Here is a 22,818-nt window from a genome sequence, read left to right as displayed (position 1 = left end):
CTCAGCGGGACGTGGGTGTCGGGGGTCTCTATCCACACACGCAGCGTGATGCTCATGCCAGGGGTGCAGGCAAATGGAGCTGTTTTCCTGGAGCTGGCTGACAACCCTGAGCTGACATTCTAGAGACCAGATCTGGCTGGCAAGTACAGCTCACATGGAGAGAGGCACCGGGGTGGTGAGCTAGACCTAAGATGCCTCTCCCTGTGAGTTAGAGGCAGATTTGTAGCACACTATAGACACGTTGGGGCTGTTATAATTACCAAAGAAATTCTGTTCACTCAGGAAGTTCTGATGATGACTTTGCATTATTTAATCATGCACCAATAGATGGGTGAGGGAGAGGTCAGACATCAGTCATGAGACATATTCAGGTAACTGCGGGATTCAGCATTTCCCAGAGTTCACTGGTCTACTGGCTACATGCTCTAAGCTCATAAGTAAGTCAAGAACCCATGTGCACAGACCTTGCATCCACTTCTGTGACCTGGGCAGCACAAACCTTACGTCTGTTGGATGGTGAAGGGGGTCGGATCACAGAGTCACATGGCTGCCCTGTGAACGGTTACACAAAGGCAGCTGCTGCAGGACCAAACGCCTCAATTCCAACGAATGCTATTGATGTGAGGGCAGGGGCTGCTGGGCTTACCCCTCCTCTCCTTCACAGACACCTCCGCCCTGCCACACACCCAGCCTGCCCATCTGTTGCTCCAGAGGATGGCTTAGTGTAGGGAAGTCTCCTGACCCCGGCCGCTCTCTGGAGAGAAGCGGGGAGCAGAGCCCTGTCCTCCAGGGAGAACATTGCTCCAGCATGCCCCTTCACCTTAATCCAAAGCACTTCTTAGATTTCACTATCAGGGCTGCCCGTGGTTGACCCCCACGACAGACGAAGGACAGGCTAGGGCAGAGATAAAGGAACTGCCTGTACAAGCAAAGTGGACCCGGGAAGGAGTGGCCAGGAGTGAAATCCTCCCTAGGCAGAGCTCCAGTTCATCCTGAGTTCTGCCTCTGTTTCCCTTGGGATCAGTGCTAATTAACAGGTGTCCCTTTGTGGCAGGGAGCGAAAGGCATTTTGAAGTTACACTATTGGTGCCCGCACAGAAAGGAAAGTCTAAAAAGAAGACTCTGACTTCTCCTAAGTTGTCATGCTGATCAGATGACCCAGTGGCCGGCGAGTTAACCCAGCATGGACAGAGGGCCCTGAGCCCAGGCCTGCTGCTTTGGATTTCCAAGGGCTTCTTTTGCCCAGGACTGAGCTGCTGTCTCTCTCTCCAGCTGTGCTGCAGCCCAGAGGGGCAGCTGGGATACGCTGTTCCTGTGCCCAGGAGATGCTTCCTGGAGCCTTGGGGGACTTGTGCAAAGCTTTGCAGGGGTGGGGGGCAGATCATACGTGTACTCACAAAGGGCTCAGCATCCCTCTCCCGTGGGATGACTATGGCAGTTCTTCCGAGTGAGCTACGGGACACACGAAGTACTGGAATAGGTCAAGGAAAATTAAACCACTGGCATCCTCTTCAGAAGTGCTTGAAAATCTTTATTATTATTATTGTAGCTGTACTGAGGATAGTGCTTAGTCTACCACCTGAGCCACACCCCAGCTCTTTCAGTTTTAGATTGTCTTTCAGATAGGGTCTCTCAATACCTTTGCAAGGGCTGGAGTCAGATGCAAAACTCCATCTCCCTCTAAAAACAGGATTAATCCCTTCAGCTGGGATTAATGTACCTCCCTGCTCAGCTGGCCTAAGTAATCTGTCTTCTGCCTCTGTTTGGTTGCAGGCCTCTACTCCAGGTGCAGCTTTTAAACATCTTTGAGGCAAGCATTACCACAAGCCCGGGAAGTGATGCAGCACTAAGCCGGCCTCACCCAGAAACAGACTCCCAGCTGGCCATGGAGCCAGTGGCTCATGCCTGTAATCCTAGTTACCCAGGGAGCCGACATCTGAGGCAGAAATGCGACAAGACTCTTATCTCCAGTTAACCTGCAAAAGTCCCAAGTGGAGCTGTTGGGGAGGGGGGTGGAGAGGAAAACTGGGAGAAAACAAGCGAAGAGGTGACACTTCAAAATGTACCCATTCCCTGCCCTATATAACTGTAGCCCCGCTGGGTCTCATCTTTACAATAAAATATTTTTAAAAAGAGGAAAAAAAAAAGTAGAACTGTGACTCAAGCGGCAGAGGGCCAGCCTGGAGTGAGAAAGCTCAGGGACAGGGCCCAGGCCTGAGGTTCAGCGCCAGTTCTGGTGTGTGGGTACACACACATACACACACACACACACACAGAGCAACGACACGACTTCCCCCTTCTGACATTGAAGTGAGGATGGATCTGGAGGGAGGGCAGGACCCCTCGCCATTTGCGCCGCATTCCATGTCCCTTCCTGCTTCTGACCAGCATCGTGGGAAGCAACACACTTGTAAAGAATTCCCTTAGGAAGGAACCCCCCGGGGGGGGGGCGAGACGGGGGAGGGGCTGGGCTGTGGACCCCTGGCATGTCTCCTGGGAACTGGAGGTCCTTCCCGCCCGGCTTCGTTCCGATGGTCAGCGGAGGAGGCAGGGGACCCCACCCAGAGCCCCGGTGCCAGGCCGGCGGGGACTCGGGTGGAGCGCGCCTGCAGGGGAGGGGAGCGAAGGGCCGATGCCCGTGGGCAGCCGCGGTGACGCGGGCTCGGACCTCCAGGACGCGGGGCGGAGGGAGGCGCCGCACCTCGGCGCCCCTCTGCGGCTGGGGAAGTGGCACGTGGACCCCGGCCCTGGGCTTCCGGCCCACGCCCACCCTCGCCGCCCGCAGTCCCCGCCGCCCCGCGGCTCCAGACGTGCGTGGCGCAAGTCCTGGCGCAGGGGAGGGGGAATCCCACTCCCGCACCCCGGGGGCGGGCGTGACCCCGCAGAGCCCCCCGGGGAGCCGGCGTTGCGGCTCTGCGGCGGGCAACCCGGGGCCTGTGCGTGCGCGTTTCGGGTGGGTCTGGCCTACACCAACGCTGCGACAAGAGATGGAATCGGCTCCGGTGGGACCCGGAGCCGGGTCGGCTGCGCGGCGGCCCGGGCACGGCGGGGCCGGGCAGCGACGCCGCACGCCGCGCACTTCCTGTGCAACGCGCGCCGCCTCCCACCGCCCGCGAGCCCCGGGCCGGCGCCAGGCCCGGCCCCCGCGGCCCCCGCGAGCGGCTGGGGGCGGGGCCCTGCCCTGCGCGCCCCGCGGGGCTCGGGGCCGCCGGGCCGCCGCCCGGACTCGTGCCCGCAGCCCGCCACAGCCCAGCGCGCGGAGCCCTCGCCCGCGCGCCGCCCGCCATCCGTCCGGCCGGGGAGGCGGCGGCCCGGCCCCGGCTCCGGCTCCTGCTCCCGGCGGCTCGATTCCGGGCCCAGGCGCCTGTCCCGGCGCGCGGGCGGCCCCGTGAGGCCCGTGGGGCAGATCCGGGCGGCGAACCGCACCTGCCGGGCGCAGCACCGCGGGGAGGCCGGGGGCGGAGCCGCGCGCCAGGCGAGCGTGGCCGCGCGCCGCCCGGGGAGGAAAACTTTGTGGCCCGGCCGGGGAGCTCGGCCGCGCGGGCGCGGGTGCGGGTGCGGGCGGGGGACCGCCTGAGCCCCGCGGGCTCGTGTCGGGGAGGGCGGACGCCCCGCGCCGGTCCCCGCCGGGCGCCGCACGCGTCCCGGCCCCGCCTCCCGCCCGAGCCCCCGCGAGGTGTCCCCGGGCTGGCACGGCCGGGGCGGGGTGGGGGGCAAAGAGCGCGCGGCTCCCGCCCAACGGCAGCGGCCCGGGCGGCGAAGGGGACCGAACCCCGAGGGCGAGGCGCCGGCACCCGCTGCCGGCGAAAGTTATGGGAAGCGCGGCCATGGACGCCAAGAAGAAGAAAGAGGCCGGCGGCCCCGGCGGGAGCGGCGGGAAGAAGAACCCCGGCCCGAAGCGGCGGTCGCTGCGGGTGCACATCCCGGTGAGTCCGGGCCGACGCCCAGGCGGTTGACGCGGGCGCTCCGCGCGGGGGTCTCGGGGCGCCTGCCGTGGGAGGGGGGGCGCACCGACGGGGGCCGAGTTGGGCGTTGGAGTTGAAGCTGGATGTCGTTCCCCACCCGCGTGCGGCCGGGGTCCGGGCCGGGCCGGGGCTGCCGCGGCGGAGCGGGGCGCGCGGCGGGGCGCAGCCGGGGTCCCGCGGGCGCGGGCGCGGCGCGGCGTGTTTTGTTTTGTTTTGCCGAGCAGGGCCGAGCAGGGGTTGCGGTTGGCGGGACAGGGCTGGGGGAGTCGGGTCGCTGCGCCCCGAATGCGTCTCTGTCTCCAGCAGTTCGCGGGACGCGTCGGGCTCGCGCGCGGGGCCGGGGGCTCCTCCCTGGGGCCTCTGTGCTCTCTGGGGCTAGGGGCGAACTTCAGCCTCGGCCACGCCAGCAGTCCGGGCTGGACTTTGGCGACGCGGATCGATCGGTGTGTGCGGTGGAGCTGGTCCGGCGCGGCAGGAGGAGCGGGGCGGGGTCGTGCGCCCCCCCTCCCGCCCCCCACAGGCCGGAGGCCCGGTCCTCACCCCGGAGGGCTGGGTGGTGCAGGAGGGTCCCCGCCGGGCCGCACACGTGCCTGGGGGCAAAGCGGGGTGCGCTGTGACCCCCACATCCTCCCAGGGCGGGACCCTTCCCTGGCAGGGACGCCGGACGCGTTCTCTCTGCGCTCTGCCAGCAAAGCCCAGGCCGTCCCGCTCCCCCGGGGTGCAGACCCGAGCTTTGGAGGGAGGTGAACCCCTCAGACGTCTGATGGTTGCCTGGAGGAGCAGTCTGAAGTTGGGGAGCTCTCCCTCACCCTGGAAGCCCAGGGACGCTGGGCTGTGTGGTCACCATGAGCATTATCCAAATACGGCGACCAGGGTTTTATATGGAAAAAAAAATCCTGATCACATCACTGATACGTGACATTTAAACCGAATTTATGCATTGAAAATGAGGCATTGCTTCCAAAGTCTGTAATCACCAGCCAACCACCTGTCCTGCTTGTTACCTGGAGAAATAACGTCCCTGGGCGGCCTGCTTTACAGGGCTACTGAAATAAAATAATTTACCATAAAGCTCTTTACAACAGAAAGTGTGGCTATTACCTACAGGTTAGAGTGTCTCATTTGAAAAGGGAGGGAGGGGACGGGAATGTGACATTGTCCAGTGAGTGGGCAATGCTTAGGAAAGCCTGTTCCAGGTGCTGTGTGTGTGCACTGGGGGCAGTGCCAGTGGAAATGGTAAAATTCAGAACCAGTTAAGGGACACAGAGGTCACATTGAACGTGGGAAGCGCCAGCTGTGGGTGGGATGCTCTGACCCCTCAGCGTGACCCAGCCCTCTGCCCAAAGGGTCGTCACTCGGTTGTTCCACAGTGGTTATCCGGGTGTGTCCATGTGCCGGACTTCTGTCCTCCCCCGCTGCGGTTGCTGGTGGGATGAGGGGGCTGCTTCATCTCTTCATTCTTTCCCATTGGTCATGGGGCCAGGAGAGGAGAGAGTTTAAACCTGGCTGGAAAAGTAAGGATTCTAAGTGTGGGCTAACCAGTGATCCCAGGCCATTTGCTGACCAGGGCGGACAGCAGCTGTATGGAGGGTTAGGAGGGAGAGCTACGGAGTTCCTCACACCCAGAGGGAGCGATGCAGTGGCCGCCTCCAGAGCGGGGAAAGCCATGTCCTGTGAAGGGAGTAAGGACAGAGGTCCTAGGAAGGACTGGAGACCAGACCAAGCAGGCCTTGGAAACAGGGTTGGCAGATATGATAACTGCAAATACAAGATGTCCCATTGAAGTGGGATTTCAGATAAGAATAGGATGTTTTTAGTATGAATCTGCCCCCGGCAGTGTTTGGGCTATACTCAGAAAATGTCCCATCACTTGTGTGAGTTGTTGGTTTAATTGGTGTCCTGTATGCTCTCATGCAGGCTTGCTTTGAACACCTGGCCCAGGGAGTAAAGACCTCCCCAAAGCACGGAGAAGCCTTTAGTATATCCCCATCGTGGGACCCTGGGCGCTCTGTTCCTTAGGCCCATGTTTAAGTTCACCTGAGTTTCTCTGTGCCTCAAGTTCCCTGGGCATGGTGGCTTGCTGGGCTTAGTGCAGGGCCCCAGAGGAGCTAGTCTAGTGCCCTGAGACAGCTCTCCACCATGGGTGATGTGGTTGGTGTAGCTGGCAGCCATGAGCCCCATTTTGGGAGGCATAGTTGTGTTCAGAGTGCACCTGCTGACTTTCTGGGCCACCTGGATCCACACACCCCACTGGGCTGCTGGTGGTGCCTGACTTAAGCTATGGAGTCTAAACTTAGACGCCATGAATAGATGATGCAATAATGTTCCAGAAAAGCCATTTGGACTCAGGGCAGAGTGGCATGTAAGGGCCTTGATGGTGTGCTGATGAGCTGACCTCAAGCCATGTGGGGTGAAGGCCTGCGGGCTCATATGGAGGGCAGGGGCTGGGGAGGAAGGGCGAGGGGACGCCTGGAACAGCAGGTCTGCTGCTGTCTGGGGTCAGAAACCGTGGATGTGATAGTCTGGAGGCATGGTATGAGGGGAAACCAGGGCTTCCTCACACCCGTTGTGTTTGTGCTGAGGGCTACACACACCTAGGAGGATTCTCATCTGCTTCCTCGTGCCTGAGTTGGGAGACAGTGGTGTCCGAGCATACTTCGGATTCCAAGGAGTCGCTCTGAAACATGTTGGGACTGGAAGATGTGGTCACTTGGTGTCATCCAGGGCCTGCGGTGTTGAGTAGCTTGTCTGTTTGTCCAGCTGGACCTTGGCTGCCGTCTCTAGCACGCAGCAGAGCAGTGGCTTGTGGAGTTGGGAAATGGCTACGTAGCTCTGGGCTCTGATGGGTTTGCTTGTTGCCCTGGTTATTCTCTTTGCTCCAGTGGCAGCGGGGCTGTAGCTGGCCAGAGACTACAGCTGCTCAATCACTTCTAAACTGCACAGGACCGACGGCTGGGCACTGAGGACGGGAAAACGGCCCCTGGGTCAGGATGCATTGGCTGATGTCTTGCAGGCTAAACATCAGCCTCTTCCTACGCCAGCATGGGTTGCTCCGTGGGCAGAGCACGGAGGCTCGTTGAGGTCAAGTGGTGCTGGGCCTGGACCGGAGCCAGCGCTTCAGTGATGGGCACCGTGGCACGCCCGTGCCCTGCCTCCCCTTTTTTTCCCCCTGGTATAAATGAGCAATAATGGCAATGTTGCGGGCGATGGGAATGGCTTTAGCTAATTCACTGGAACAGTGGCTGTGGGTGGCATCCAGCTTTGAGAGCAAGCATACATTTCCCCCCCCCCGCCCCCCCCGCCCCCCCCCCCCCATCTGGGAAAAGGCAGCCTCCCTATGAAAGCTAAAACCCTTGTGTCTTGTGGACATGCTGTAGTCAAGTGACTATTGGATGCCAGGTTGTAGGTCTTGGTACTGCCTGAAAGCTGGGGGCAGGGCTGGCAGCCAGGGGAGTAGGGAGGGAGGGCATCAGGAAAAAGGACCTGAGCAAAGCAGGGGCTTGTGGGGACACTGAGGCAGCCAGGGTCCGATCCTTCACCACTGGGTAGGATACTGGTGATAGACTGCATGTACGCTTGGCTCTCTTGGGAGAAAGGCTCCAGAAATCTTTGCAGATGTTAGGCTCACTGGAGACAGAGTAGAATGAGAGCCCCGCAAGCAGAAGGTGTGAAGCCATGACTGTTCTCACTCGCCTCTGCCTATACATGGCCACCGGGAGCCTCACTCCGAAGCAGAGACGCCCACCTCTGTGTGGGCGAGGTGTCCGCGGCCTCTCCTGCCGGTGCCCGGTGCCAATGCCGGTGGAGCTGTGTGGTGTTGTGTTTCCTGCCTGCCCCTTACCCCATGGGAACACCCGGGACTGGAGTTCTAGGGAAAGGAAAGGCGGTGATGTTAGCATAGAGCTGTGAGCCTTGACCTTGGCCTTGGCTAGTTTGGATCTTGGGCCTTTAATTAGTTTGGGTTAGCCTAATTTAAGCAGTGTTTTTCCATTGTTTTTCACTGTTCTTGGAGCAGCTTAAGTAATGTGTGTTAAAAAAAAAAAAGTAAAATGTTAAATGTTTAAAATGTGAAATCCTAGATCTCAGCCTAGACCTATGGGATCAAAATTTCTTAAAACAACTTTAATCTTTAAATAGTTGTGCAACTGAATGAGAATGTCTAAGGGAGAGACCCACGGCTCTGTCCCGACTGGTGTTTGGAACATGTGATTTCCAATTTCCCCCTACTAGTGCCTCGTCCACTTCTTCTGTTTCTGTGAGTTATTCCTTTTTTGTGTCTATTCATCCATCCATCACTTATCTGTCTGCCTATCTACCCATTTGTCTACCCTACCTATCATCTCTCCATCTTCTAACCATCATCTGTACTTTTCTAGCTGTCAGTCAAAGGAGGTCTGCTTGGCTACAGACTTCTCAACAAAGGCAGGCTATTTCTGGCTTCCACATAAAGACAGATTCTCAGTTCGGCCTCCAAACAGAGTAGCTCAAGTGGCGTGAGCCTGTTAGGCCACGCTGGAAGGGTTCTGGACCCAGCTCTTCAGTATCTCGTGTCCCCATGGCTCTTGTCAGGCCCAGAGTATACTCTCGGGACCTCTGGGAGCCCGGCTGCTTGGGGTTGAGCCGCAGGGCTGTTCTGAGCTCTGGTTCACAGATGCAGCGTGGACACTACACTTGGGAACATGAAGAGGCTGAGCTGGCGTGGTGTGGAGTGGTGCCAGAGCTTGGGCAGAGCGCTCTGGTGGAGGGCACAGGCCAGGAGGGAAAGGGCTGCTGACGAGGCACTGTGATTCCCTCCTTCCACGCTACCACAGCAGGCAGCGTGGACCTCCTCTGGCTGGACATGGGAGAGTAGCACAGAGCACATGCAAAGCCATGGGTTTGCGGAATCCCACACTTGGGGGGTGGTCACAGATGACCATTCATGAAGGTGCACGTGCAGTGTGCGCCCTTGCTCTCGTCTAGCCGTTGCTGCCCTGCTCTGCTTTCCATGCATGGGAGCCTGGTGGTGGGAAGGCTGCCCACCGGTGAGTGCAGACACTTGATCCTGCGGCCATCTCTGTGCTGAGGCTCCCGGAGGGCTGGCCTCTGGTCTGCCAGGCAGCCAGGCAGCCGTCTTCCCTGCTTGTTTGCTTTGCATATGGCTTTCCTCCCCGGCTCCCATCCCTCCTGGCCAGAATCTCCCCTGGCCATCGTGGCCTGTGTAAGTCACAGTTGACTAAACACTAGGTAATTAATTGACTGGCCTGAGGTGAGCTGAAGAAATGATTTGGGAAAACTTAACTCCTTACGGTCTCTCTCAGCGGCTTGGACTTCATGTGCATAACTCTTTTCAGAGAGCTGTGTTCTCTAAAACTTCCAGATAACTGTTATTTATGTCTAACATATAACTGCAAGGATGCTGTTTCCTGGCTGTTTTACTCTTTGCACTGTCTCTCTCTGATCTGCTCAGCTCCCTGCCAGGGACTTTCCACTTCTGGGCACCTTTCTTCTCTGTTTCTGGGGAGCTCTGGCCTCTCACCAGGCCGGCCGGTTGGGGGAGCGTCTGTCCTCCCAAGCCCAGTCTCTTTGCTCGCGGCTCCTCCACCCGCCCTCACTCTGCCCCAGAATGAGCCATACACATGACCACCGTGAAACACCAGGTGTCTCCCATTTCTTTCTTTCACCCATCTTGATAACCCCCAAATCTCGTCAGCATCTTTTCAATGTGGACCAAGCAGAGGCCGGTACATCGCTGAGCAGCCAAGTTGAAACAGTCCTTCATTTGCTTGGCTAGCCAGCTGTGACTGCGCTCTTAAGGGATCAGAGGGGCCACGTGAGGGGTGAGGGCCGTGGCAGGGCAGGGAGGGCTGTGTTCCCTTAAGCTCAGCCACCCGAGACCCCCTGTGGCTGGGTGTGCCTGCTCAGCAGCCAGGGCAGAGGAAATGGTTAAATCCCCAGCCCCTGCCTGCTTATCAGTTGGAATTGCCCTCATCTCTTCCCTCCACTACCTACTTTGAAAATAATTTCATCCCCGTTCTTTACTTCCTGTTGGCAGGACGCCCTCTCTGCCAGACTCATGGCTAGCCAGAGACCAATCGGCTTGTTTCTGGGCCTTGGGGCCTCTGCCAAAGTCTCGGTGATTTGGTGTACTCAGGCTGGGCAGCAGAGTTGCTGATGAATGTTCTAGAGACCAGTTTGCTCTCAGTAACCTTTTTCTGAGAAGCAGAGGTCTGCCCCTGCGGCTGTGGGAAGCCCAGCCGCTCTGCTGTCCTGTGGGGACCCGCAGGAGGATGGTGGCCATGTGGCCTCTTGCTGGGGAGAGGAGCTGTGGAAAGGGGCACACGCTCTCATTGGGTACATAATGGTGGAGAGCTGGAGAATTGGAAAGGCCATGTTCCTGGCTTGCCCCATGTCTGTGGGTCAGGTAGCTCATGGGTCGTCTGTGCCCTTATGCTGGGTCCTGTCGCAGCTGTGGAAGGTGTGAAGTGAGCTGATTGTGTTTTCTGCAAAGCGGGAGTCCTAACTCACCACTTCGTTTGCATAGGGCCTTTGCAGATGGAATAAAGACAGACATTGGGACGAGATTATTAGGGCAGGCCTAAATCTTACACCATCTGCCCATGTCTTTGTAAGACAGAAATTCAGGCACAGCAACACAGAGGGAAGAAGGTCATGTGGAAACTGAAGGCAGAGAGTGGAGGGATACTGCCACAAGCCAAGGAATGTGGGAAGACCAGAAGGTAGGAGAGAGAAGCAGGAAGGATCCTCCTCTCCCGTGGGAGGGAGGGAGGGAGGGAGACGGGGCCGATGACCTGACCTTGGCCTCTAGAACTGCCGGCGAAAGCCACCTGGTTGGAACCTACTTCAGCAGGTCCCCTGCCCTGGGAACACAGGGGCAGCTGTCCACAGTTCCTGTCTCTGTCTGTCCATCCCGGGGCACAGCGTTTTGAGGAGGAGCTCAGGAGCTGTGTGCGGACAGGGCCTGCTCTGGCCTGGCCTGACATGATGGGCCACGGCATCGTGCGGGGTCTTTGCTTCCTCTACGTGCAGCTCTGCCTACATTTCCTGCAAGACCCAGACTTTCCTTAAACCACCTCCTGCTCCCTAGTGTGGTGGGGCTGGGCGAAAGCAAGCGTGGGCCCCAGGCCCGTGACTGTCTGGAGCACCTCCCCCTGATCCCGTCCCGGGGCGGGGATGCAGACAGGTGGGGACAGGAAGGCAGTTCTGTCTCTCTGTTTCTAAGGTCAGACAGGCTCCACGTGCTCAGAGCACCAGTCCCACCAGCAGGCCCCAGTCTTGGGTTTGAAGCCAGCACCAGCTCCATGGCCTGGGCCAACAGCATCCTGCCTGCGAAGGCTTCCCAGGGAGCACTATCCTCTGCGCAGCTCAGCTTTATTTCATCAGTCTTACTATGTAGTACTGATTATCAGCTACTGTTGCTGTCACTGTTGTTAGTCTGGTTTAGATAGGCATTATGGAGCAGTTTTGATTGGCCAGATGTGAATGTTGATATAAGCCATCTCACCTTGTCTCTTCAGTCAGTCTGTCCCAGGGTTGGACTTCATACACGAAATATTATTAGCTGTTGTACTATAGGAGAAGAAGTCTGGATGGGTGATGGTGGTTCATGCCGGTAATCCTAGCTTATACAGGAGGCTGAGATCTGAGGATCAGGGTTCAAAGCCAGCTCAGCTAGAAAAGTCTGTGAGACCCTTGTCTCCAATAAGTGGTGCTCAGGTGGTAGAGTGCTAGCCTTTAGCACAGAGAGGCTCAGGAACAGTGCCCAGGCCCTTAGTTCAAACCCTAGGACCAGCAAAAGAGGGGAGGGGGAGGAAGGAAGGAGAGAGAGAAAGAAGGAAGGAGAGGGAGAGAGAAAGAAGGAAGGAAGAAAGGAAGGAAGGAAGGAGAGAGAGGGAGGTCTGGTTCTTCAAGGTTCCTGGTGACTCCCACGGCATCTGCCGAGGGAAGCGTTCCTGCGGCTCCCTGCATTTCCACCTCTGCGCAGCCCTGTCTGGTGTCCTGTGAACCATCAGAGCTGAACAAGGACAGCGGGTCAGCGGGTCCTGACCGTGGTGGCCGCTCCCACGGCTGGGCTCCCCATCTCTAGCTGCTCCTGGTGGCTTGCTGGGGTGACCAGGCCCTCTCTACTCTGCATTCAGCCCCTTTGTAGTTGATCTTTGTAGGTGTTTCTGGACCCTTCTCATTTCAAATATACCTATAACTGTCAGAGTCCTATGCTAGGAAGAATTCTCTAACTTTTTGCTTCACAATGACTGAATGCTGGAAGAATCCCTAAAGCATGCATCGGGAGATGCGGACCCTCAGGTTACTGGGGACCCGGGTCCCCCTTCATTTACACAGGCCTGTCCTGTGCCGTCATACTGAGTGGGCGGACGGGTGCCACGGGACCAAGCGGGACACACAGCCACCCTCAGACCAGTTCACAGCGACCACTTTCACATCATCAGACCAGCCAGCGTGTTCTTCTTCACCGTTGGCTCTTTGTGCTAGGAAGTGTTGGTTGAACACTTGGTCTCTGTGTCCATGCGGGGGCTCGGCTCGGGTGGAGGATCCAGCGCGTCCTTGCTCCCCTGCCCATCCCCATCCCCACTGCCCCGCTGGCTCCACGGTGGCCAGCCTGGGCAGCAGTGGAGAGCCGTCTCAGACGGAAGTGTTCCTCCGGCTGTTGGCTCTGATGCTGGAGGAGAGAACAGACTGCATGCTTGTGAATGGGAAGAGCCGCGGCCACGGAAGGCCACGGAAGACCACAGCTGAGGTTGGGAAGGACTTGTATACAGTTCACAAACCAGTAACTAAACCGCTGGATCCGTCAGCACATGCCACGCAGGGATACATACCGGTGTCATGAACTGACGCAGCCTCCGATTACTGCACACCGTGGAAGTGATACGGGTGATTTGTTGCTCTGTGCACATGTGTGTACATTTAAGGAGGACTGGAGGTGAAGGCCTCCATTTGACTCCAGCACCTCGAGAATGGTGATTTGTCCCAGGGATAGGAGAGGGGTGCAGGGTTGCCAAGCGGGGTCCCCCCAAAGCTGGGTGCTTGATAGCATCCTGGGCCACCCGAGATAAGTGAATGGCTGAGATTGTTTGCCCCTGGGGAGAAGCCAGCGTCAGGAGAACAGAGGTTATTTGTCTTTTCCCCACTCTACCTGTCCAGTGCCCTTTGAGGTTTCTTCAGTGACCTTGGGCTCAGGTAATAGAATATTCTCTGCTTCAGACGGGGAGAGGCTGGACAGCACTACCGCACTGGTACCGCTGTTCTGATCAGGGAGGGCCTCGGCCAGCTGACTTGCCACTGGACTGCAGGAGGGGGAGTGACCCGGAGGGCGCCTGGTGGCCCCCGGGAGGCCAGAAAGATGGGGTGCTGCATCCTGGACCAGCCTGGAGAGGTTGAGTGGCCGGGCTTCAGGGACTCTGGGACAACGGAAAGCCTTCCCGAGGCTACAGGTGGGAGCTCAATGGCCTGGCCCTGCATCTGCGTCTCAGATCCGAGGTCAGGAGGCGCCTAAACACAGTTCTGCTTGAACGGGCTCCAGGCACCAGTGATCTGCCCGAGTCCCTCCACTGCCACCTCTTCTGTGGTCCACGGCGGTGCCCAGCCCTCAGGCTGCAGCCAGGACTCGTTGTTCTCGAAAACACGCCGTGAGGCCCAGTGGACTATTCCGGTTTTACCTGCAGGCGCCGAGCGGCCTTCACCGAGGGTCACGCTCCAGCACCGATCCTCGCCCGTCCACAAGGGCGAAGAACAGACAGGGAGAAGAAAGTTGTGAAGCAGTCACAACAAAGCCTCCGCTGGGTGTCTGGAACATTCTGTAGCTGGCTGTCCTGTGGGTGCCAGGGCTCTTTACTCCGCGTCTCTGGGAAGGTGTGGGCTTGGGCCCGGCCCGGCCCGGCCCCGCCGCTGCCTCCGCCTTGCCTCTCTTTCGGCTTCCAATCAGTTTTCTTTTTGGATACATTACCTGTCTCTGATTAGGCCGTGGCTTCTGTGGAGTTTGCCATGCATCATCTGTTCCTTGCCACCTCTCGACCCCCTAGGGTCCCCCGCCCTCTGACCTGCCCCCCACAACACAGGGGCTGGTAAGGAAGTCAAGCTAGGTCGGTGGCGAGAACAGATCCCAGATGGCCGTAGATTGCGCGCGCAGCCAAGGGTAGGCGCTTCTTTCCAGAGAATCAGAGTGAACGGATTACTTACAAATTTTGTGGACACCAGATATTGAAAAGAGGAAAATTCAGACAAATGGTGTCTCTTAGGATCTGATGTGCGTCGTTTGCTTTTCTGCTTTGTCTCCCCCCGGGGGAGTAAGGTGGGCCTTGTGCTAAGGGACAAGCAAAAAGACAAGCGTGCCAGAAGGGAGACAAGTCGTTCAGAAACTGGCCTGGCAGCCAGACTCATGAGTAGGGAGGAAGGAGATGAGGCCCTTGTGCGTCCCCGCACAGTCCCCGGAGCGGGCCGAGAGTGGGCGGCGCATGCTGGGGACGGGCGTGAATGCGGCCGGCACTCATGCAATGCCCTCATAAACAGGGCCGTTGCTGGGTGCAAAGGTTCACACCTGTAATCCTCACTGCCTAGGTGGAGATCGGGAGGCTCCTGGTGCTAGGCCAACCCTGGGCAAAAAATGTGCATGACAGCCCACCTCAACAGAAAGCTACGGGTGTAGTGACACCTGCCTGTCATCCCAGTGATGGCAGGAGGATAAATAGGAGGATCCAGATGAAAGGGACTCCCTAGCTCCCAGAACGACCAGGACAAAGGGGCTGGGCTTGTGCTCTAGTGGTAGAGCCCTGCTTAGCAAGTTCAAGACCCTGAAGGCTGAAGATGCCAAACCTTCATCCGGGAGAGAGTAGAAATGGGTCCGTGGGTCAGGAACTTGAGGTCCCATCTTGAGGGGAGACTGCTGAGAGTCGGGGTGGTGGGTGGGACTCTGACCCGCAGGCCCTGCCTAGAAGACTGTGTCTGCAGGAGGATGGGTTCCCAGACCCAGGGATCCCTGTAAAAAGAACACGGGTGGTGCGTATGTATAACCATGAGTGCCGGGGCCGGCGACTTGCAGGGCAGTGCAAATGCTCTGTGAACACTGACTGTCCGTGGTCCGGCACAGGGAGTGAGCCCCTGAAATGTCTGTGCACATTTGGTACAGATGCAGTTCTTTTTCAAATATTTCCCCTCTCTGGTTAGTTGGATCGGGGCAGGGAGGTCCACTGTTCTGTGGCTCCTGCCTCCACCCTTCCCTCTCTTGGTCCCTCCAGCCGTGTCCGTGAGGGTTGAGGGATTGGGCCCAGGACGAGGTGGGGAGAAGCTAGGGCTCTGCCCACCCTTCAGAGTTAAGCCACAGGCTGGGGACCGGCATGCCAAGGCCACGGGCTTGGGCCATCTAGCCCCTTAGCTTAGATCGTCCTACTGGGGGATTTGTAGTTGAGGGCAGTGCCTCCTGCAGCCTTGGAGAGGGAAGTAGGAAGGAGGCACATCATAATACCCTGAGCCCTGTGTACAGCAGGAGGAGCCTGTGTCTGTTCCGTCCCGTTCCTTCCTAGCAACGTGAAGCAAGGGGTCAGTGCCGTGGCGAAGGCAGAGACGGTGCTTGTCCTCCGTGGCCCCGAGGAGCGAGCTTTGGGGCTTCCGGGGCTGGTCAGGGTCACAGGCGAGCGGCTGCCTTCCGCCCATATCTGCAGCGGCATGGAGGTGTCCGCCATTGTGTCCGCTCTGCCGATGGGGGACTGCCCCCCCCCGCCCCCAGCAGGGCAGCCGCAAGCTGGAGCCGTCTGGCACCTGAGCCCACATGCTGAACCACGCTGCGAGCAGACAGATGGTGCCAGAAGGAGGTGGGCAGCCCGAGAAAGCGTGTGCAAGGAGGAGGGTGTCTATTCCCAAGTGTTTTTATAGTTGGACTTGTAGACACGTCCGGCTGGCTTTGTTTTTCAGTCTGCCCAGCAGCTCTGAGAGGCAGAGGGTCCCCGGTTTCTGTCCGGCTCGGAGCGTGCCTGACCTTGTCTGTGACACTGGCTTTGTTCCCTGGCCTCTTGGCCGGGAGCGACCCTGGCGTCACTCACGCGTGCAGCCGCTGTGCCAGGCGTGCTCGGGAAGGCGGCGTCCCTCCGTGGTCCTCTTTAGCGAATTCCAAGTTACCTGAGTCTTTGTAATACTGCTTTCCAAACTGTACGCTTTCTCTGGAGCCCCACAAGAAAACGGCTTTTTCTGCCAAGCTAGAGGAAACAGACGGGCGCTGGAGCCACTGGGGCAGTCGAGTCATTGCTTTTGTCATCTGCTTTCCATCTCGCTCCTCTCCGTGCTCCATTCTCCTCCTCCTCCTTTGTCTTGTTCTTCTGTCACTCTGCCCAGTTTCTATCGTTCTCCCTTTGACTCCTGAGAGCTAGATTTCATCAGGCTGGAGAAACCTGCCTTCTGACCCAGTTCTCATCCTGGGAGTCGCTGCGGTGTGGAGGCCGGGGCGGGCCTGGTGCCTGCAGCCACATGCAGCAGTGTGCGTGCGGTGGATGTAGCTGTGCATCCTGCTGCCTGTGGCTGTGTGCAGCTTTGTGCATGCTGCAGATGCAGCTGTGTGTTGGGCTGCCTGCAGCCACATGCAGCTGTGTGCATGCGGTGGATGCAGCTGTGCATCCTGCTGCCTGTGGCTGTGTGCAGCTGTGTGTTGGACTGTCTGCAGCCACGTGCAGCTGTGTGTCAGGCTGCCTGTGGCCGTGTGCAACTGTGCATGCTGTAGATGCAGCTGTGTGTCGGGCTACCTGTGGCCGCATGCAGATGTCTGCATGCTGCAGATGCAGCTGTGTATTGGGCTGCCTGCGGCCACGTGCATCTGTGTGCATGCTGCGGATGCAGCTGTGTGTCGGGCTGCCCGTGACCACGTGCATCTGTGTGCATGCTGTGGATGCAGCTGTGTGCCGGGCTGCCCGTGGCCTCATGCAGCTGTGTGCATGCTGTGGATGTAGCTGTGTGTCGGGCTGCCTGTGGCCGCGTGCAGCTGTATGCATGCTGCAGATGAAGCTGTATTGGGCTGCCTGCAGCTGTGTGCAGCTCTGTGCATGCTGTGGATGCAGCTGTGTCGGGCTGCCTGTGGATCCATGCAGCTGTGTGCATGCTCTGTGCATGCTGTGGATACAGCTGTGCACCCCGCTGCGGCAGCCCCCGCTGATGAAATGAAACCCAGACACGCGCTTCACCGGCTCTGCCGCGCTCAGTGGCACTCGGCAGGCACCGGGCCAGGCTCTTGCAGGTGTTTGGCTCCTGAGGCCACCCTGGCCCTTCCTGGCTCCCTTAGTGCTCCAGGAAAAACAGGTCCTGGTGGAACGAGCCACTGTCCAAGGAACATAGCTGGCGAGGGCAGAGCTGACCTTTGAACCTGGTGGGTTGTTTCTGAAGCTTCCACCGGCAAGGGAGGCGTGCGCAGTCCCACCAGTGACTGCTGCTGCAGGGCCCAGACAGAAGCGCTTGCTGCCTGACTTTCTAGAACAATCTCGATAGGAGTGGGCTTCCTCCTGCTGTGTCTCACTAGCTGGGTGACTGGACAGGCTCCTGGGCATCCCTGAACCTAAGTTCCACCACATCTGTAAGGCAGCCATGCAAATTCTTACCTAAGATTTGTTATAAGAATTGAGGGTCATACGAAGAGCCGCCCATGTAGCAGACTTGAGTACATTACTTTTTGTTAACTTTTAAAAATGGTTTGTATTGTTATCATAAAGGTGACGTCCACAGGAGTTATGGTTACGTAAGTCAGGTATGTAATTTTTTTAAGTTGTCTTTCATCAGGTGCCAGTGGCTCACGCCTGAAATCCTAGATGATCAGGAGGCCAAGATCTGAGGATCACAGTTCAAAGTCAGCCCAGGCAGGAAAATCAGTGAGACTCATCTCCATTTAACTCCCCATTCCCCCCTAAAAAAGAAGCCAGACATGGCACTGTGACTCAAATGGAAGAGCACTAGCTTTGACCAAAATAAGAAAAACAAAACAAAAAAACAAAACACTCAAGCCTAGGGCTCAAGCCCAGGGACCAGCACAAAAAACAAAAAAGAAGTTGTCTTTCATAGTTAGGCAAGATAGTGCACATTTACAATCCAGGAACTCAGGAGACTGAGGTAGAAAGATCTGAGTTCAAAGCCAGCCTGGACTATAGAGCAAGACCCTTAAAAAAAGAGCCCATAAAATTGCTTATCTTTGTTGAAGAACTCCCAAATCAGGATGCATGGCCCAAACCTGGTGAGGGCACAGGACTCGGGTTTTCTGTAGATTAACAAACTCCAGACTGCCCCTGATTTCCCCATTGTTGCTGTTTTTCCTTCTTTTAATGAGATTTCGTCTTACTGCCCCACAAGCGTCATTTCAGCGATGGAGATAGGGTGTAAATAAACATCACGGGGACCTGGGAGCTTGTATTCCAGGCAAGCAAACACGCCGTCTCCGTGGGGCCCATATGGCCGTGTGGGTGTGGTTCTGGGCCTGCGCCCAGGCCTGTTCTCCTCACTCTGCTTTCTGCCCACGGTCTCTCCCCACCCTCTCCTGCCCGCCCACCCCTTCCTTATGGTGCAGCCACATGCACCTGCCACATCTCTTGTGGGTAAGAACATCGCAGGGTCTGCCTGAGCAGTGTGGGTGTAGACCATGAGCTGGACGTGTGCGTGCGTGCGTGCGTGTGTGTGTGTGTGTGTGTGTGTGTGTGTGTGTGTGTACAGTCACCAGAGGCTAGGCAGAGAGGCTGTCCTTTGCTCTGACAGCTCCTCTTGCTGTGGCCCTGGATCTAGACCTCTAACTTTCCACCCTCGCCTGCCTCCCCACAGGGACTCCCTGAAAACTGGGCCCCTTGAGTCTGCCCACCCCTGTGCTCGGAGCCAGGCCAGGGCCAGAAGGGCTGATCCCTCGCCCTTGTCCAGTGCTTCACATTGAGGGGGCTCCACGTGGCCGGAGCCCCACTGCCTGGCCCTGATGGGGCCTCCATGAGCCCAGCTTGACTCACACTCAGCCCTGGTGGTGGAGGTCGGGCCTCACACCTCTGTGTGTACGTGTGTGGGAGGGTGGGAGGGGACCATGGAGATACACACGCTCCCAAGTCCCAGGGTTCAATAAAACAACCTAAGGCCTGACTAGGGTTCCAAGCGGCAGGAGTGGCCACCGTGGCAGGTAGAGGCCCCTCTCTCTCATCGGGGCTATGATGTTGCCGACAAAAGCTGGGCTGGGTGCTAAGGAGTGGGTTTTGTCTTGAGCTCTGGGCTAATCAGCTGAGTGACCTGGGAGGCTCGGCCCTGGGCTCCATCATGAGGGGCTGGGGATTAACATCCCATGAGAGCTGGAGCAGTTGGCCTGGGGTGGCTGAGGAGCTGCCACAGGGCAGAGCGTGGTCACCGCACAGCCGGTGTCCCCTTCCTACTGCCGGGGGAGGGGCACAGTGTGCAGGCCATGGGACAGGAAGTGCGGGGGTGGGGTGGTGGTGGAGGGGAGGGGTCAAAGTCTCAGCAGTTCCTAGACACACAGGGCTCTAGGCAGGTGGCTGGACGCTAATAGGATGGACATCTGAAGAGCTGGCCATCCTCCTGTGGTGGTGGTGGGGTGCTTACTCCTTTGAGGGAAGCCTCCTTCTAGACGTGGGAGATACGGGGCGAAGCTTCCCTGTTCATCTTGCTGGGCGGCTGCTGTGTCCCTGCTGGCCCTGTCCCCCGCCCGGACGAGTCCTCCCACCCAGCTCCCTTGTCTTTTTTTGTTTGTTTTTGTCAGTTGTGGGGCTTGAACTCTGGGCCTGGGCGCTGTCCCTCAGCTCTTCAGCTCAAGGCGAGGGCTCTACCACTTGAGCCACAGCACCACTTCCCATTTTTGGTGGTTTATTGGAGATAAGAGTCTCACGGGCTTTCTTGCCTGGGCTGGCTTTGAACTGCGATCCTCAGATCTCAGCTTCCTGAGTAGCTAGGATGACAGGCGTGAGCTGTCGGCTTTTTTTCTCGCCCCCCCCCCCAATACTGGGCCTCAAACACAGGGCCTAGCATTTGCTAGGCGGGCATTCTACTGCTGAGCCACACCTCCAGCACCTTTTTGCACCAGTTTCGAGATGGGGTCTTGCTTCCTGCCCTGGTGTGTATCTGGACTAAGATCTTCCTTTTTTTTTTTTTTGCTTCCCACCACAGCAGGGGGGAGGCACGGGTCACCACACCTGGCTTCCTCCCTGGAGATGCAGTCTCGGACTTTTCTGCTCGGGCTGGCTTGAAACTCTGATCCTCCTGACCTCAGCCTCTCGTGTAGGTAGGACTGCAGGTGTGGGCCACCCGCTGGCCAGCCCTCCTCTTGCCAGCCCACTTGGGGAGTTGTGTTTTAGGGGTGCCGAGAGGAGTGCACAGGTTTTACAGAGGGGACGATAGAGTGAGCTAAGTTAGTAGCCAGGGGGGAAGGCCTCCCATCCTTTTTTTTTTCTAGAAGCATCTATTGTGGCAGCCCTCACCCATCCGACCTCAGCGGCAGCAGGGCTGTGGGCTGAAGCACAGCCTCTTACTGGTGTCAGGTTAGTGGTTAATGGGTTGGCATACAATGCTGAGGATCCCAACAGCCTTTACTGAGCCGAGGAATATGGAAGTCTGCGCAAGCCACGCCTCTAGAGAGACTGCACAGAACCGAGCGCAAGGCCGGGCCTGGCTCAGTGGCAGACGGCGTGTGTCCCGCGCACAGGCTCTGGGTTCTCCTGGTGGCAGCCAAACCCAACCCAAAGAACCCAGGGCCTGCGCGGGCATGCTGCTCTGTGTATGTCAGAGTGCAGCCCGGCAGCTGTCTGCAGAGGCTTGGGCCAGGTTCCAGAAAAGGGGAAGCTGCCTGGAAAAAGCAGAAGCCACTTATGGGCCAGAAGCCCCAAACTTGCACAGAGGGAAAACTCGTTCTGAGCAAAACGCCCAGGCGCGCTGTGACAACAGGAAAAGTCACTCAGGTTCCGGAAAGCTGTGGTCTGGGGCTGTCTCAGGAAGAGGCACCGACTTATTGTTGTCATCACCGGCTGAGCTCTGCTGTGACTTGTTTCTGTTTTCTCCACGGTGGCATGCTTGCTTTTCCCTGTTTCTGTCCCGGGGTGTTAAAGGAACCCCAGGGTCGAGGTGGTCTTGGCATGAGTGTGCGTTGGTGTCTCAGTTCCTGCACAGCATGGGTGAGGTTAGGAACAGAAGTCCCGGAGGAAGGACGGGCACCTGGGACTTGGAGGTAGACAGCTGAGCCGGGCAGTCACGGTGGCTCACACTGGAACCCTAGCGCTTCAGGAGGTTGAGATCTGAGGATCCTCGTTCAAAGCTAGCTCAAACAGAGAAAAAAAAAACAAAGGAAATTTGTAATATTCTTATCTCCAATTATCTACCAAAAAGTAGAGCTGTGGCAGAGGATCAGCCTTGGACAAAAAAGTTAAGGGCTAGTGCCCAGGCCCCGAGTTCAAGCCCCAGTACTGGCACAATAAATAAATAAACATACAGGTCAATTGTGTCAGAAATCACTAAGCTGTCTCATTTTATCCCGTCAGACTTGCCTTCCAGTGAGGCGGGGGAGGGGAGGTGGCGCTGGATCTTGGGGGGTGTCTTCTTTATTTTCCTTGGGCACCACCCGCTCTGTAAAAACTCAGTGACTGGAGCGGATCTCACACCTGCCCAGCGGCGCTCCAGCATGGCTCAGCAGACACTGGGTGAGACAGGGTGACAGGAAGGGACCTCTTTCCTGAGCCCAGGGCAGTGGTGGTAGTTGGGTGTGAAGGATTGAAACAGGACTTCCGGGCTTGGGACTGGTCCAGTGGATTGAAATCCCGGAGACTTGGGATTACTTCTCTATGTGTAAGCCTGGACCAGGTTTCCCCACCAGAGCAATGGTTTCTCAGCGCTCCAGCAAGACAGGACTCACCATCCAATGTGACTATTCCGAGGCGAACCTAGAACAGCTAGCTACCTGTGTGCCTGGTGCTCCCTGCTTTCCGAGAGCAGCGGCCTAGGATTATAGGCGTGAGCCAGCGGCGCCGGCTCAGTGGTGCTTTCTTATGCAGGCACTGCTGTAGCAGTGTTTTGCTTCCTTTCACTTTTGGTGCTTTACTCTCTCTTTCCTTTAGACACAGAGACTAGCAGAGACTTGGAGAAACTGAGGCATGAAAAGTCTTGACCATGGGCTTCCCTGGAATGCTGTGGGGAGGAGGGGCTCTCATAGCACTACCCGAGCGTAGTCAGGTAGAGCGGCAGGCTCAGCCAGCTAGAAACTTCTTCCAGAACATTTGTGAGAAAACCTGTTCCCCAAGGCAGAGGAGCGCCCTGTTCCTTCCTGGCCCGGCATATTTGGATCCTGTGGTTTCTAGGGAGGCCTGTTGTTCCAGGATCACACAGGACTTCCTAAACAGTAATTAGTGTTTATGCAGAATGCCCTGCAGAGCTGCTGGGAAGAGGAACCGTGGGAGTAAGAGGCCTGGACCAGGACCCTGGGCCTGCCCGGACCGGCTCTGTGCAGAACAGCCACTTCCAACCCCTGTCCTCACCGGCAAAAGGCAGAAAGAGGCTTGCCTTGTTGGTCTTCTGAGTTGCAAAGATCAAATTCAAGATGACGTGTGCATGCAGACTTTCATGTTCAAAGTTAGTTATTATCTGTTTTGTTTTCTCATTTCTAGAGAGATCAAAGCATGTGTGTTTTTGTTTCTAGACAGATCAAAAGATGTATGGTATCTGGCTTAGTCTATCTATGCTGCTATGACAAAATACCTGAGACCCGGGAATTCATAAACAACAGAAGCATGGGAAATCCAAGATGAAGGCTTCTGTGTCTGGCGAAGTCTGCTTCCAAGGTAGCGTCTCAAACGCAGAGGGTGAGGGCCGGCCTCGGTAACTCCAGCCTCTCAATGAGAGCACC

General features: G+C 57.5%; 1 protein-coding gene across 5 annotated transcripts in view; it reads left to right on the top strand.

The window, feature by feature from the left end:
- Positions 1-3,651: 3,651 nt before the first annotated feature.
- Positions 3,652-22,818, top strand: part of Prkag2 (protein kinase AMP-activated non-catalytic subunit gamma 2) — a 215,025-nt gene continuing 195,858 nt past the window's right edge. For 2 of the 5 annotated variants that reach the window (XM_069997117.1, XM_069997116.1), the window contains exon 1: positions 3,722-3,926. In XM_069997117.1, the coding sequence (XP_069853218.1) occupies positions 3,813-3,926 (114 nt within the window). In that variant the 5' untranslated portion in view covers positions 3,722-3,812. Of the gene's footprint in view, positions 3,927-22,818 lie in introns of all 5 variants that reach the window. The other 3 variants (XM_069997121.1, XM_069997114.1, XM_069997115.1) reach the window with 3 other exon arrangements.

Source organism: Dipodomys merriami, unplaced genomic scaffold, assembly GCF_024711535.1.
Source record: "Dipodomys merriami isolate MVZ:Mamm:240054 unplaced genomic scaffold, mDipMer1.0.p SCAF_5, whole genome shotgun sequence".
Lineage (NCBI taxonomy): Eukaryota > Metazoa > Chordata > Mammalia > Rodentia > Heteromyidae > Dipodomys > Dipodomys merriami.
Note: the sequence above shows the minus strand (reverse complement) of the source record. Positions and strands in the feature narration are given on the sequence as shown.